This window comes from Thamnophis elegans, chromosome 1 (assembly GCF_009769535.1).
Source record: "Thamnophis elegans isolate rThaEle1 chromosome 1, rThaEle1.pri, whole genome shotgun sequence".
NCBI lineage: Eukaryota > Metazoa > Chordata > Lepidosauria > Squamata > Colubridae > Thamnophis > Thamnophis elegans.
In genome coordinates this window covers 152,830,764-152,844,504 of record NC_045541.1, presented here as the reverse complement: position 1 = coordinate 152,844,504, position 13,741 = coordinate 152,830,764, and the positions used below count along the sequence as shown (strand labels likewise).

Genomic DNA, 13,741 nt, shown 5'->3' with positions numbered 1-13,741 from the left:
ACATGTATTTTGTTGGCCTGTTGTCAGACTCCCATGGGGCCATGTAGGGGTTATGTAGGGGTCATAACTGGCCCTATAAGCAAGGTACAAATCCTAGGTGTTTGTCTCAGCTAAGTTTGGTTGAAGTTTGTTCTGCTGAGAGATGATGCAATGAGGAAGCTTGTATTTCGAAAGGGCGTTGGGCCATTCCTATTATGGATTTGCCCCTGTGTTGGATCTTGAGTGAGGGTATTTGCTTATGAATAGAGCTATCTAGTTCTTAATAAGCTCTTTATCTCTTAAGTGCTGACATCTGCTGAGGGCTATTAAGAAAGGTGGGGGTTGCTTTCTGTCTCCAAGAGAATGTTTCTCCATTCCTCCTTTAGGGAAATATAATATTCTACCTTTTTAATATTTCCTAAAACATTTCATTCTTCTAGGAGAGGGTTGGGTGCTAACTTTCTACAGTGGTTTAGCTAAGATGGTGGTCTGGGTCAATCAGAGTCTAATCTTAGTCGTTGGAAAGTCACTAGGTGTCTGGGCCAATCACCTCTCAGCCCAGTCTCCATCACAGGATTGCTATGGTGGAGAAAGTGGTGGAGGAGGTAGTCCTGTGAACATTACACTGATCTCCTGCAATAAAGGTATATACGTACATCTAATAAATAGAATGATTTTTTCCCAACCTTATTTTGGTGCTGCTGCTTAAAATCACAGTTGTTGCTTACTTTTTTTTTTTTTTACAAAGAACTCAATTTTGTTTGTTTTTTCTCTTATCAGGATATGTTTAAAGCCTATAATAACTACAAGGCCCTTGTACTGTCTGTTAATCTGACCAGCAAAGATTTCAAGCAAACAGATAGCACTGGATGCAAGGAACTTCAGAACAGACTTCGAAGGGTAAATTTACGATGGGAGAAGGCAAATATTTCACTGGAAAACTGGAAGAAGGATTTACAAAAAGCTCTGATTCATTGCCAGGTAAATATTACAATAACACATTGTGTTTGTACCTTATTATTAACAAGTTGAAATTACTAGGTTAGCAAATGCCTATGTACAGGCAGCCTCTATGTTTGCTCAGTGACATTTAAAATTATGATGAACAAATAGTGGTTACAGCCAGTCCTTGGCGTTCTGGCCATCCCAGCAAACCATTCCCCCCCATAGTCACATGATCGCAATCTAGGCACTTAGCAACCCATTCACACTGAAAGTCTGTTGCAGTGCCCTGCAGTCACATTAGCACCATTTGCAACCTTCCCTGCCAGCTTCCCCAGAAAGTCAATGTGGAAACCAGAAGGGAAAATCACAAATCACTGGGCTAATCCTCTCCCATCTTTGTACTCTATCCCACAGCCCTGTTTTGTGCATCCAAACTGTGCCTTCCATGCATTCCCTCACATCACCTGCTTCCCAATCCACATTACATTCCTTTGCGCTGCATGTACTTTCCTCAACCCACACCATGCGTCTTTCACACCCTCCCCAACCCACACTGCACTTTCGCTGCACACCTCCTCGCTTTGTCCACCCCACCTACCCCCCATCCAGCTCTAGCTACTTACCTAAGAATTTCCTGCCCTCGTGACTTTGGCTGTGGGAGGTTGGCAGGAAGTTGCCTCATCTAATAAAATGGGATTTGGTTAACGATGGCAATTGGAACTGCACAGTGATGGGTTTCAAACATTTTTAGAACCTCTTCTGTAGGTGTGGCCTGCTTTGTGGGAGTGGCTTGCCAGCCATGTGACTGGGTGGGAGTGGCTTGCCAGCCATGTGACTGAGTGGGAGTGGCTTGGCAGTCATGTGACTGGGTGGGCGTGGCCAACTTGGAAAATGTGGTGAAACTCACTTAACAATGCTCTTGCTTAGCAACCAAAATGTTGGCTCAGAAACTCTGGCATTTGAAGCACGCAAGTCTTAAAGCTGTCAAGTTACAAGACCCTTGCACCTCTAACCCTTTAGGGGAAAAACCCCAGGGGTGTTCAAACGTGACAGCTTTAAGACTTGTGGACTTCAACTCCCAGAATTCCTCCTCCAGTCTTGTTGGCTCAGGAACTCTGGCATTGAAGTGTGCAAGTCTTAAAGCTGTCAGGTTACAAGACCCTTGCACCCCTAACCCTTTAGAAAAAGAACCCCAGGGGTGTTCAAACTTGACAGCTTTAAGACTTCAATTCCCAGAATTCCTCCTCTCGCTCTTCATCTTGATGATGTGTGGACGGGTGGGGGGAGGGAGCTGGAATCGGTTCTCAATGGCACTGTAGATTTGTGGAACCTCTTCTATAGAAGAGGTTAGAACTGTCAGGAACCCACCCCTGGAACTGCGGGAATTTGCCCTTGCTAAGCAGTACAGTTGGATTTTACAATTGCATTGTTTAATGATGAAAATTCCAGTCCCGATTGTAAGTTGCGGGCTACTTGTAGTTTTAATGAATCAGCTGCCATAAAGTTCCATCTTGAGGTTACTGTCTGTTTTTATATGATTATTTTCTGAAAAAAACGGGCACTTGTTTCTGCAGGATTTTCATGAACAGAATCAGAAACTGTTGCTGTGGCTGGCTGCTGCGGAGACACGGAGGCACCAAGCACAAGTTAAGGAGCCAAATGCTGATCCTCATAGAATACAGGAAAGTCGAAAGGATTTAATGGTAAATTTGGAGTGCATCTCTATTATATTCAGCATTATGCACTGGGCTGCCCTTTGAACAATGGGGCTTGCTCTATTCCCTACTACAGAGCTCATTAATCTTTCCCATGAATTTTATCAAATCACCAAATCAGATTTGAAAATGTACAGTGGGAAGCAGACTCTAGATCAGGGGGGTGGATTTCATTGAGGGCCACATCAGGGTTGTGTTTGACCTCGGGTGGGCAGTGTATATGTGGTCAAGGTGGGCATGACCAGCTCTGCATCACTCATGTCAGGGGCACTTGTGGTGGCCAGGTGCTAAAGCAGAACTTCCCTCAGACCCTCCCTTACTCTCATTATAATCTCCTTCCTTCCTTCCTTTCATTCATTCCTTCATTCCTTTTCTTCTTTTTCTTCCCTCTTCATTCTCCTTTCTTCTTCCTTCCCCTCTTTCCTTAATTTTCCTTCTTTGCTCTCTTCCCTTCTTTTCTTTTTCTTTCCCTTTTTCCTTTCTTGACCCTTCTTGCATGCTCAAATGCAAAAGGGGAAACATTTCTCCTTTTGTTTTTAGTTTGTTTCGATAGTTCTCTGCCAGTGAAAATGGAGGGCGTCTTTACTGGCAGAGAGATGCAGGAGGTTGTCATGTCCAAAAATGGGACACATAGCCCTCCTGAGCTGCCATTTTCACTGACAGTGGCACCAGGGCATTTGCTGTTCCAGGGCACCCTTATTTCAAATGAAGGGGTCCAAGCATGGTTGACTCACATATATTTGATAGGATGTTGGAATGCCAAGCATCTAGTTTTGGCTTTTTGGCATTGGAGTTTTGTTTGTTGTCCTAATATATGTTTAATTCACATGAAGCAGGGTTCATTGGAAAGTATTGTTATATTGTTTGCATGTATAAAGTCCAGATGTTCAGCTGCATCTGTAATCCAAGACTCTCTTGGGAATACTACAATCAGCCAGAGTGAAGTGAGTGGATGAAATAGTGGATGATTCTCTAGGCGGCGGCTTCCTGTGGTTGTTAATGTTTCCTCTTATATATTTTAAGCAACTGGAAAAAGAGCTTCTGGAACGGCAGCTTCAAGTAAATACTCTGCAAGAAATTGCTGCATTTTTGCTTGTCAAATCTGACAGAGAAAAATATATTGAGGCTAATGAGAAGGTCCATGTTATTGGGAAGAAGCTTAAACAGCTTCTTGAAGGAGTTTCATGTGACTTAAAGGTCTCACAAGGAAGTCAGGTAGGTTGGACTGCATGTTCCAAATCTGATTACTACAACTCTAACTTTGGAGAAATAACAGAGGTAAGGCTTTCTTCTTGTCATTCCTCTAGGACGTAAGTGCATTTCAGGTGAATGGGGAAGAACTGGATTCTGGAACCTATCATCAATTATCAGAGAAATCTCCTGTTTCTAAAAATAAGGCAAGTTGTTTGGTGGTTATTTTGTGAAAGACATTTCCTCCTTAATTTGTTTCTTTTTCTCTGTCATCATTCAGTCTTGATAGGTAGTCCTTGACTTACAAACATTCATTTAGTGACAGATCAAAGTTATAGCAGCATTGAAAAAAGTGACTTGTGATGGTTTTTCACATGGCCGCTGCAGCATCCCCATGGTCATGTGATCAAAATTCAGATGCTTTGCAACTGGCATGTACTTATGACAGTTGCAGTATCCCAGGGTCATGTGATCACCTTTTGCGATTTGACAAGCAAAATCAATGGGGAAACCAGATTTCACTTAACAAGCGAGTTACTAACTTAACAACTGCAATGATTCTTGCCAACAACTGTGGCAAGAAAAGTAAAGAAAAATGTGGCAAAATTCACTAAACAAATGTCTTGCTTAGCATTGGAAATGTTGGATCAATTGTGGCTGTAACTCGAGGACTATCTGCATATGCTTTCGGGTACTGACTCTCATGGTTTTGCCCACCCAGTCAAGTAAATGCCATTGTTTGTGTACATATTAAGGGATACTGTTTTTATATTAGTATATTCTTGGGACCCCATGATAACTGGCAATATAGAGGCCATGGCAGAGGGGATGCATTGCATAGCCAAAATACTGATGGGCTGACTGTATTTATACGCAATTTAAATGTGTGTGCCTTTTGTACGTGCTATTGCTCTGGGGTTTTAATTTTTTAAGGCCAGCAGTAGTAATCACATTTTAAATACCTACAGGTTGATGAAAAGAAGATCCTGCAGAGAAACACCAGCAGCAATGTTAGGTAATGCTTTTCAGTAAACAGTTTCTTCTGTGAACTAAAAATTAGTATCAATCTTCCAATAGATTTAGAGTCCAGTAAGAAACATTGATTATTTGAATGCAAATTTCCTTAGCTGTAGGAGATGCTGAACAACTTAGGGTCATGTAGAAGGAAGGAGAAGTGATGTAATCCTTTGTGCCAGACTCCCTCCCCCCCTCCCCCGAAAACCCCCCAAAGTCCCCAATGGATGAATGAATATTTGTATTTCCCTTAAAAAAGAAATTCATTTGAGTTTGAATTGAATTCATTGGATTCTCCTTCAGTGGCATAAATGGTGTCAGAAATATGGAAGGGAGTGAAAGAGTCAGTCTTCTCTTCCTCTCCATGGTCCAAAGAAGGATATTTGCATGACCACAATGTCATGTTGAATTCAATTGTTAAACACTAGCTGTATGATTGCTAGTGTTTAAAAATTCATAGTTTTCACAATGTATGACTTGTGAAATATTTATGACACTTCATATTAAAAACCATGGGAATTTGGTGTAGAATTATAAGCATTAATAGTTCAAGCCACAAAAAAATTCATGCTGAAGCAATTCTTAACAATATTTTTTTTACAATAATTCAATCCAAAAATTGTTTTTGACCATAACATTTGCTATGCCAAGGCTTGAAGAGGTGTTGGCAGTCAAAAAAGGCAATATAGGGCTAGTTGGAATCATAACCTTTCTTGGTACAAGAGAGTTTGTAAATTGTGGATTCTTTGGTGGTCGCTGAACTTGATTACCAACTAGGTAACATCATCAGTGCTAGAAGGGAGAGAGGTCTGCTCTCTGTTTATATACAAGTGGCTTGCCCTGTTTATAGGTTGTCCTCTGTTTGCAGGATGGAAGAGAACAAAGAGACCAATTCATTTGCACCCAAGAAGTATGCTTTCTTCTGTCGTGTCCTACGAGCAGCATTACCTTTACAATTGTTCCTCCTCCTCTTGTTGTTTTTGGCTACCTTGATCCCTGTCTCAGAAGAAGACTACAGCTGCACTCAAACCAATAATTTTGCTCGTTCTTTCTACCCGATGCTACGATATATTAATGGACCTCCACCAACTTAAAGACATTCAATTTTTTAATTAATATCTTCTATGGAGTCTTCTTTTTATGCTGCTAGAGTTTATCCAGAATTTCAGTTTCTTGGTAACTTCAACCAGGGCTTAACAAGCACTGATGAGTAACACTGACAATATTATGTGGAGATCTCTATTGCACTCAACGGGAACCAAACCAAGAGGCTTCAGCTCATCTTCTAAGAACATGCTATTGCTTCTCATCACCAAGATAAAAAAATCAGTTAGCAATTTCAGGACTTGGATTGGGTGGGTAAGAGCTGTTACTTAGAGCTTTGTACAGGAAAGCTATTTCTATATATTTTCAAACTATAAGCAATGTGCTTTCTACTTTTTGCACAGTGTGAGATCAATCAGTGATCTTCATGCCAGAAAGAATCGGTGAACACAGAATTTACAAGACTGTGTCTTGTTAGCATTAAAATAATTCCTCAAATCAAAGATAAATGCATAATCCCCTAGAAAGATCTACTGCATAAGCCCAATAGTAACAGGTAGGAGCTAGAGTTGCACAACAGCATGGCTGCACTATTCTGTTTTTCCCCTTTGTTTTGGTGAGTCTTGCAGAGAACTTCCTGGTGGAGTGAACCCATCATTTTTAATGTTAAAAGAAATGAGAACTCCTTTTTCAGGTGGTACTTTGCATGCAGGGAGATCTCTTTCTGTATTTTGCTATTTTAGTGGAAAGATAACTTCGATTTTTAAAATATTTGTTATACTTTAGAATTTTAGGAATCTTACCTATTCAAGTTCATGAATATGTATGTTTCCAAGACAGATTTTTATAGTACTTAGATTTGTCTACTTTGTCTGATGTCTCCTTTTGTACATTTTTTATAAAAAGAAATGAAAATGCTATATGTAGGTAGCCTTTATTGTTTTTTTAGATTTTTTTAAAAAGAAAAAAATAGTGTTGATTATCTCACATACAAACAAATAAATTTTGTAGAGATGCGGCTTTTTAATCAAATCCATTTATGTTCAATTTTCTTTGAATAACGTACAGTAAGTCAGAAATGATTTATGGAAGGGCAAAATCATCCCTATGGCCAAGACAGCAGTATACTCTATATGTGCACAGAGAATATGGGGCCTTTATCTTCTTTCTCTCTTGGTTCTAAGAATTAGCATATGACATTCCTGGACAATTCTGATAATGAATTGCAGGAAATTGCCGATCCAAATTAATGGGAGTCTAGTAGCACTTTTTCTGACTTACAAAATAAGCTTATGGGAGCCTATTTATGTTAGCCGAAAAGGTGTGACCAAGCTTCTGATTTTTTGACTACCATAGATTAACACAACTCTCCTTCTCTAATGTCTCCAATTGGGAAATTACAGGGAATTAACATAAATAAAAATAAAATCCATACTGGATCTTGAATGGGAGAGGAGGAGAGGGAACTAAATGGATAAAGGAGAGGCTTGTCTTATGGAGACCTACAATGTGCCTTCCATACATAGACAACTCCTATTAGCTTTAACTGACACGCAACATCGCTTCTTGTCAAATGTATCAATGACTACCAAAGGGATTTTTGAATTGAGGAGGTATCAAGAGAGGGCCATTGTTTTCTTGTCACTGCTTCAGGGCTTTCTGCAAATCTCAGCTCAGTCTTTTTTGAAAATAGAATGCTGGATTAGATGCCTTCCTAACTTTCAAGCGGGTGCTGCCTCATCAATGAGAGTAATCACATTTAAAATGAAATGGAATTCAACTGATGGTAAAAAAAATGATTTTATTTAAATCCAAATTACACTGCTTCCGTGTACAATCCAATCATGTTTTCCTTATTAAAATTCTGCTAATGTTTGTAGTAATTCAGCCTTTGTCTCAGTACTTTATAAAATTAAGTTTTCAGAGACAGATTATAGCAAATGCTTGGTCTGTCGGTTCCTAAATTAGATGTCAACTGTTCCTATCTCACTACTAGAACACACGACCTCGTATTGTCTTACTGTAATTAAGTGCTGACCTTACATTGCCATAACAATGGAATCCAGAGACAAGGCAACGTGACATATTTATGGTCTTATATGTACTTCTTTCTTCTACACAAAACAGATAACCGATCTCAGATATAAAAAAAAAGCTTGCACAGGTGATGAGTCTTTAGCCCACCAGATGATACTTGGCCATGACGGTCAACGTTTCTGAGCATTACCAAGGCTGATTGGTAGTTACAGGGCTTAAGATTTTCGCATCAGGAAGCCCCTCATGGAAGTTTTCATATCTTTAACAAAATAAATTTAAAAATTTGCCACAATTTTGGGGGGGAAAAAGCCTAAAAGGTAATAGCCAAAAAAGTAGACTAAGACTGTCGCTCTATTGTAGTTTGCCTTAGATCAGGGGTGGGGAACTATGACCCTTTTACAATCTGTAACTTCAACTCCCCAAATTCCTGAGCCAGCATGGAGTTGAAGTTCACAGACTGCAAAGGGGCCATAGTTCCCTACCCTATTTAGATTATAGTAAGCAGCCCTACCGAAAATTAATGTTTGGTTAAGCACTATCCCATTAAAAGATATTATTCTTTTTATACTTCCCTTCCAAAGAAGTAACAAATATGATAATTCAAGGCACAGTTAGATGAATTGTCTCTTTCCTGTCTACGTGGCTATTTTTCTCCCACTCATATCGACACAATATAAGATGATGCACAACAACAAAAAGTATTAATTTATAAAAGTCAGTTGCTAATCCACATGATCCTGGAGCAGGTCATAAAGAGATCAATCTGTAACTACCTTGAAAATAATATGGCAATTACCGGATGTCAGCAGAGATTTTTCAAGAACATATTTTGCCAGAGCAATCTTATCTTATTATTTGATCGGATAACTTACTTAATAAATTGTGGGGTAGCTGTAGATTTCAGTTTGACATTTGATAAAATGCCTGCATTCTGAACAATAAGCTTGTTAAGTTGGTGTGACAAATGACTACGTAGTTGGCTGAGAAATCAGAGTTAATCAGAATCTTCTCGTCTTATAAATGTGATATCAGGTGTGTCTATAAGCTAGTTCTAAAACGACAACAAGGTGGGTGCAACTACATGATCAAAGCCTGTTTTTTACTTGCCAATGACCTAGGACTTGGAATATATGGTCACATCTGCCATCTTGACTTTTGTTCCCCCCCCCACCTCCAGCCAACTCCCAGCTCCTGCAAGGATGAGTTAAGGAAAGATAGCTCTCTTCACAAAGTCCTGTAAGATTCAGTCTGTGGTTTGTTTGTTTTTTCTACAGAGGAAAAAGCCAGTTCTTCTCCATCTTCATATGTACCATCCATAGATGTGACAGCCTATAACTACAATAAAATAATGGATAAACCGATAGATGGGGGTGGGTGGGGTAGAGAGTCAGTGTTTACTCCTGCTGACTGCCTGGATGGGCTTCTGCAGTTTTTTTTGCAAGTGTCATTTGATTTTGCCATTGCCTTCTTGCTAGGGCTGAGAGAGAGGGTGATAACCCCAAGTTCAGGCAGTTGATTTTGTGCCTAAGGTGGAACTAAAGCTGACGGTCTCCTGATTTCTAGCCTGGTGCTTTAACCACCACACTAGACACTCTTAAGAAAGAAAATAAATAGGAATTTTCCCCTTTTATTGCCAGTGCCTTGACTTCCTCATTGGACTTATGCTTCCTCAGATGGATGTTTGCCCAGTCACGTTTTTCATTAGCATGTGAAATGGTATTAACCTGGTTGGTTTAAAAAAAACTGCAAACAAACTAGCAAAATAGTGCAAAATTCAGCTCAGTTGCAGAAACCATTTGCTTCATTTATTCTTTCACCTTTGTGCAGGAAATACAAGAAAACTATATTATCCGTACAGTATTTATGCAGCAATGCCAAGATTGTTTATAAACATGTTCAATCTGTGTTTGTGTGTGAGAGAGAAAGATTAGAGTGATAATATTAAAAGAGAAAATTAGATGTTCAATTAAGGAGCAAAGTCCAGCAGATGGCTAAATACTAACCCAGATCTCTCTCCCCACCCCCAGCTAATGCACAATTAATGTATGTGAGTTGTTTTAGAGGGTCTAACAAATCTTGAAAAATGTATAAACTACAATTTGATGAGGGAGGGACCATAGAAGAAAAGTGCCTGTTTCAGATGCATTTCAGAGCATCTGAACTTCAAGTGAATGACAGTGACAATCCTTCCTTCATTTATCCCAATGCTGCTGGTGCCAAGACATAATTAGTAATCTATGTTCATGGTTAAAACTTATTTATCTTATTTTTCTACAGCAGAGTCTAGATTATTCTAATGGTGGTTCTTCCTCCTTGGTTCTAATGAGGATTCCCTAAATCAAGATAGTTCACCACCTTTCTCCCCCCACCCCCATTTTTTTTTTCATTTTTCTTTTGTGCTACTCAGAAGCCCAACATGATTAGCCAATGTTTTAGCAATTCTCCATCCAAGGATTCATGAGATCTCAATGATGGCTGGGGTCTGGCTTTCCGTTTTGTACCAACACAACCTCATCACCAGGTTCTCTCCAGGAGAACCAGTACCACACCAACTCACTGTGAATTGTAGCCAGTATCATGCCAACTTACTGTAAATTGTAGAAATCTCTTCACTGTCTAATGGCCCACTGTCCGTCATCTGGAGAGCTAATTGGTCCAGGAGGTACTGTAGAATCCTGCAGGGTCAGGTGTCCATTACCTCCCACCCTCATTTCCTGGGATAACAATAGCCTCCAAGATCAGCTGGCTCTGCTAGGAAGTTTCCCTCCAGCATGCCGCGTCCTAGAAACTAGTAGGGAAAGTTCTGGCATTCCAAATGAAGCTGCTATCTACTTAGACTAGGGGTGGGGAACTTTGGTCCTTTTATACTAGTGGATTTCAACTCTCAGAATTCCTGAGCCAGCCATACTGGCTCAGGAATTCTGAGAGTTGAAGTCCACAAGTCATAAAAGGCCATAGTTCCTCACCTCTGACTTAGACCAAACCTCTCAGTGCCTGGATCTAACAAGAGGTCCCTGAAGTTCAAATGCCACAATGCTTATTACTAATTCAAGTCCCATACATTCAGACCTTCATCAAAACCAGGGTATTCATGAATGCTTGAGCCCACTTCATGAGTATATTTCTGCCTAGCTGACTTGCTGATCTAAACCTCATTGGCTGATTAATAGATGAAGGATGTCCAGACCATGAAGTAGCCCTTTGAGAACCTTAGTTCTGCTGAATAAGATCCTGCATTTTTCAATTATCAAACAGCTTATGACATACTTAGCATCCTCGACATTGAAAGGCCCCATCTCCCTGAAAGGAAGGGAAAGTTTCAATCTGGCCATTGCATGTGTGATGTATGCCTGGTATGTAATGATGAGGAATTAGTTCACACCTTTATTCTATTGCCTAACTCCAAAATGGCAGAACACTGTGTGAAAGTTTAGCATCACTATCACTTCAATTGAGTACCTCAATTACTAGTCAATCCTATATTCAATGGGTGTTCTGGGGAATTTTTTTTAACATAATGCCACATTTATTTAATGATTAGCTCTCAAACCAGAAGAAAAAGGCCACTTGAAACAGTCATTAACCACTTGACTGAAGAACTAATTTCACACTTTATGCTAGAAATTATGGACGAGGATTGCCACGTAAATATTTCAATTCTCGGTGGGATAAACACAAGTTGATCCACAATGGCATTTTATCTGATGGAAACAATCTAAGTATTCTACCAAAATGTACCTGGAAGGAACCAATTCTAAACATCAGGAGAGAGCAGATCCTTAGCACAGAAATAATACTGAGTGCTTGAACTGTAACTTAAACTGGAGGTGTTTTTTCAATACTTCTATCTCATGTAAGGTATCATGCTGCAAAAATTACAGCATTGAACATTACAAATCTTTTCAGATATTACATACAGGTGAAACTCGAAAAATTAGACTATCGTGCAAAAGTTCATTTATTTCAGTAATGCAACTTAAAAGGTGAAACTATATGAGATAAGACTCATTACATGCAAAGCAAGATAGTTCAAGCCGTGATTTGTCATAATTGTGATGATTATGGCGTACAGCTCATGAAAACCCCAAATCCACCATCTCAGAAAATTAGAATATTACATGCAATCAATAAAACAAGGATTGTACATAGAACAATATCGGACCTCTGAAAAGTATAACCATGCATATGTACTCAGTACTTGGTTTGGGCCTCTTTTGCAGCAATTACTGCTTCAATGCGGTGTGGCATGGAAGCTATCAGCCTGTGGCACTGCTGAGGTGTTGCTTTTCATGTAATGAGTTATCTCATATAGTACTTTCACCTTTTAAGTTGCATTACTGAAATAAATGAACTTTTGCATGATATTCTAATTTTTCGAGTTTCACCTGTTTGCGAGCAGGTGAGCTTGGCAGGAATAATACTTGGTTTAAGCCATTATTTCTCAACTTCAGCCATTTTAAGATGAATGGATTTCAACTCCAGAATCTCCCAATCAACACTGGCTTAAGAATCAATGTCTTAAGGCATCAGCAAGCACATTTGGGACAATGGGGGACAGGACTTATTGTTATTACTTTTGTTTTCACCTCCAAAGGCCAGATGGTTCTGATACAGTGATGTCACTAGAGTAGCTTAGAATGGCATTTGATCTAACTGGGAGGAGTGAGGAGCTTTGAGATGCACTTTAAATACAATACGTTCACTTGTTGTTTCTTAATAAATAAAAGAACTTATGCAATGCAACTTTAGTAACAGACCTGCCATCACCAAGAATAACAGAAAAGGAGTGACTCACCCAGGTGTAAAGCTGCCTGTTGAATTCCTGTCTGTGCTGAGGCCTTTTTTTAAAATTGAGATTTCCCCCTTTGAATTTTTTTTTCCTCACCAGAATGGCAAACATTAAAGGTCAACCGTCATAACACAGTGAAATAATGAGTCTAAACGATAAACTAAGATGAATGAAAAAGACCAGGACCTTATAGAATACCTTTTTTTATTTATCACTTACATCGTACAAACACATTACTTTGGGGTTGGGGGGGGGGGGGACAAGCTCTACATTTGTAGAAAGCAGCTGGAAAAAAGTGTTAGATTTCACACCTTACCCCAAATTTGGCTTATGTTCACAAAATACTTGGAAAGGCACCAAAAATAATTCCAGAAACATTTCAGTTTTCAAGCCGCTAACAATGAAAGTACACATTCATATTTAACTTATGGTTTACAAAACACCATAGGCAAGGAATGCTATGCAGGCATGTGGCAGGAGCCACAGAATACAAAAATCTTTAAACTCCGTTTTGTGCAAACAAGGCTCAGCCATTCAAAGGACCTTATTTTCTAAATAACTGTGATAAGCATTGCAGTGGGAAAAGAGCAGTGAAACAATGCAGATCCACAATGAAATACTTGCCGAAGCAGCAAGGTGTGGAAATAGCCAACTGCTCATCATGAAATTAAAGAAATCATCTTGTATTTTGATTAACCACTAGATTAAGCAGATGCTCCGGATTAGACTTTATTCCTTCTTCCCAAGGCCATTTTTCAACCATTATTCAAAATGTATGCAATTTGGGACTCTGGTGTCTGTTATTCTTATGCACAAAGACATCATCTGAAGAGCCTTTGTTAGTTAAGAGTGTCAACGCATTGACTGGGTTAGGATTAGGGTTAAATCATTGAGTTGATCTTTCCGGCCCCTAAATCTTTCTGTGGATCCTTTCCAGTCAGCCCAATAGGTCCAAAAGCATAATTTAATAGGGTGGGATCCTACTGGTTTAACAACCAGTTTTCTGAGCACGCACTGCACAGTTTAT

General features: G+C 39.5%; 1 protein-coding gene across 1 annotated transcript in view; it reads left to right on the top strand.

The window, feature by feature from the left end:
• SYNE2 (spectrin repeat containing nuclear envelope protein 2) overlaps positions 1–7,771 on the top strand; it is a 258,629-nt gene extending 250,858 nt beyond the window's left edge. Inside the window, exons 110-115 of the mRNA XM_032235484.1 lie at positions 760–960; positions 2,499–2,627; positions 3,663–3,854; positions 3,947–4,036; positions 4,799–4,845; positions 5,713–7,771. Coding sequence (XP_032091375.1) covers positions 760–960; positions 2,499–2,627; positions 3,663–3,854; positions 3,947–4,036; positions 4,799–4,845; positions 5,713–5,938 — 885 coding nt within the window. The 3' untranslated portion in view covers positions 5,939–7,771. The remainder of the gene's footprint in view (positions 1–759; positions 961–2,498; positions 2,628–3,662; positions 3,855–3,946; positions 4,037–4,798; positions 4,846–5,712) is intronic.
• Positions 7,772–13,741: the final 5,970 nt, after the last annotated feature.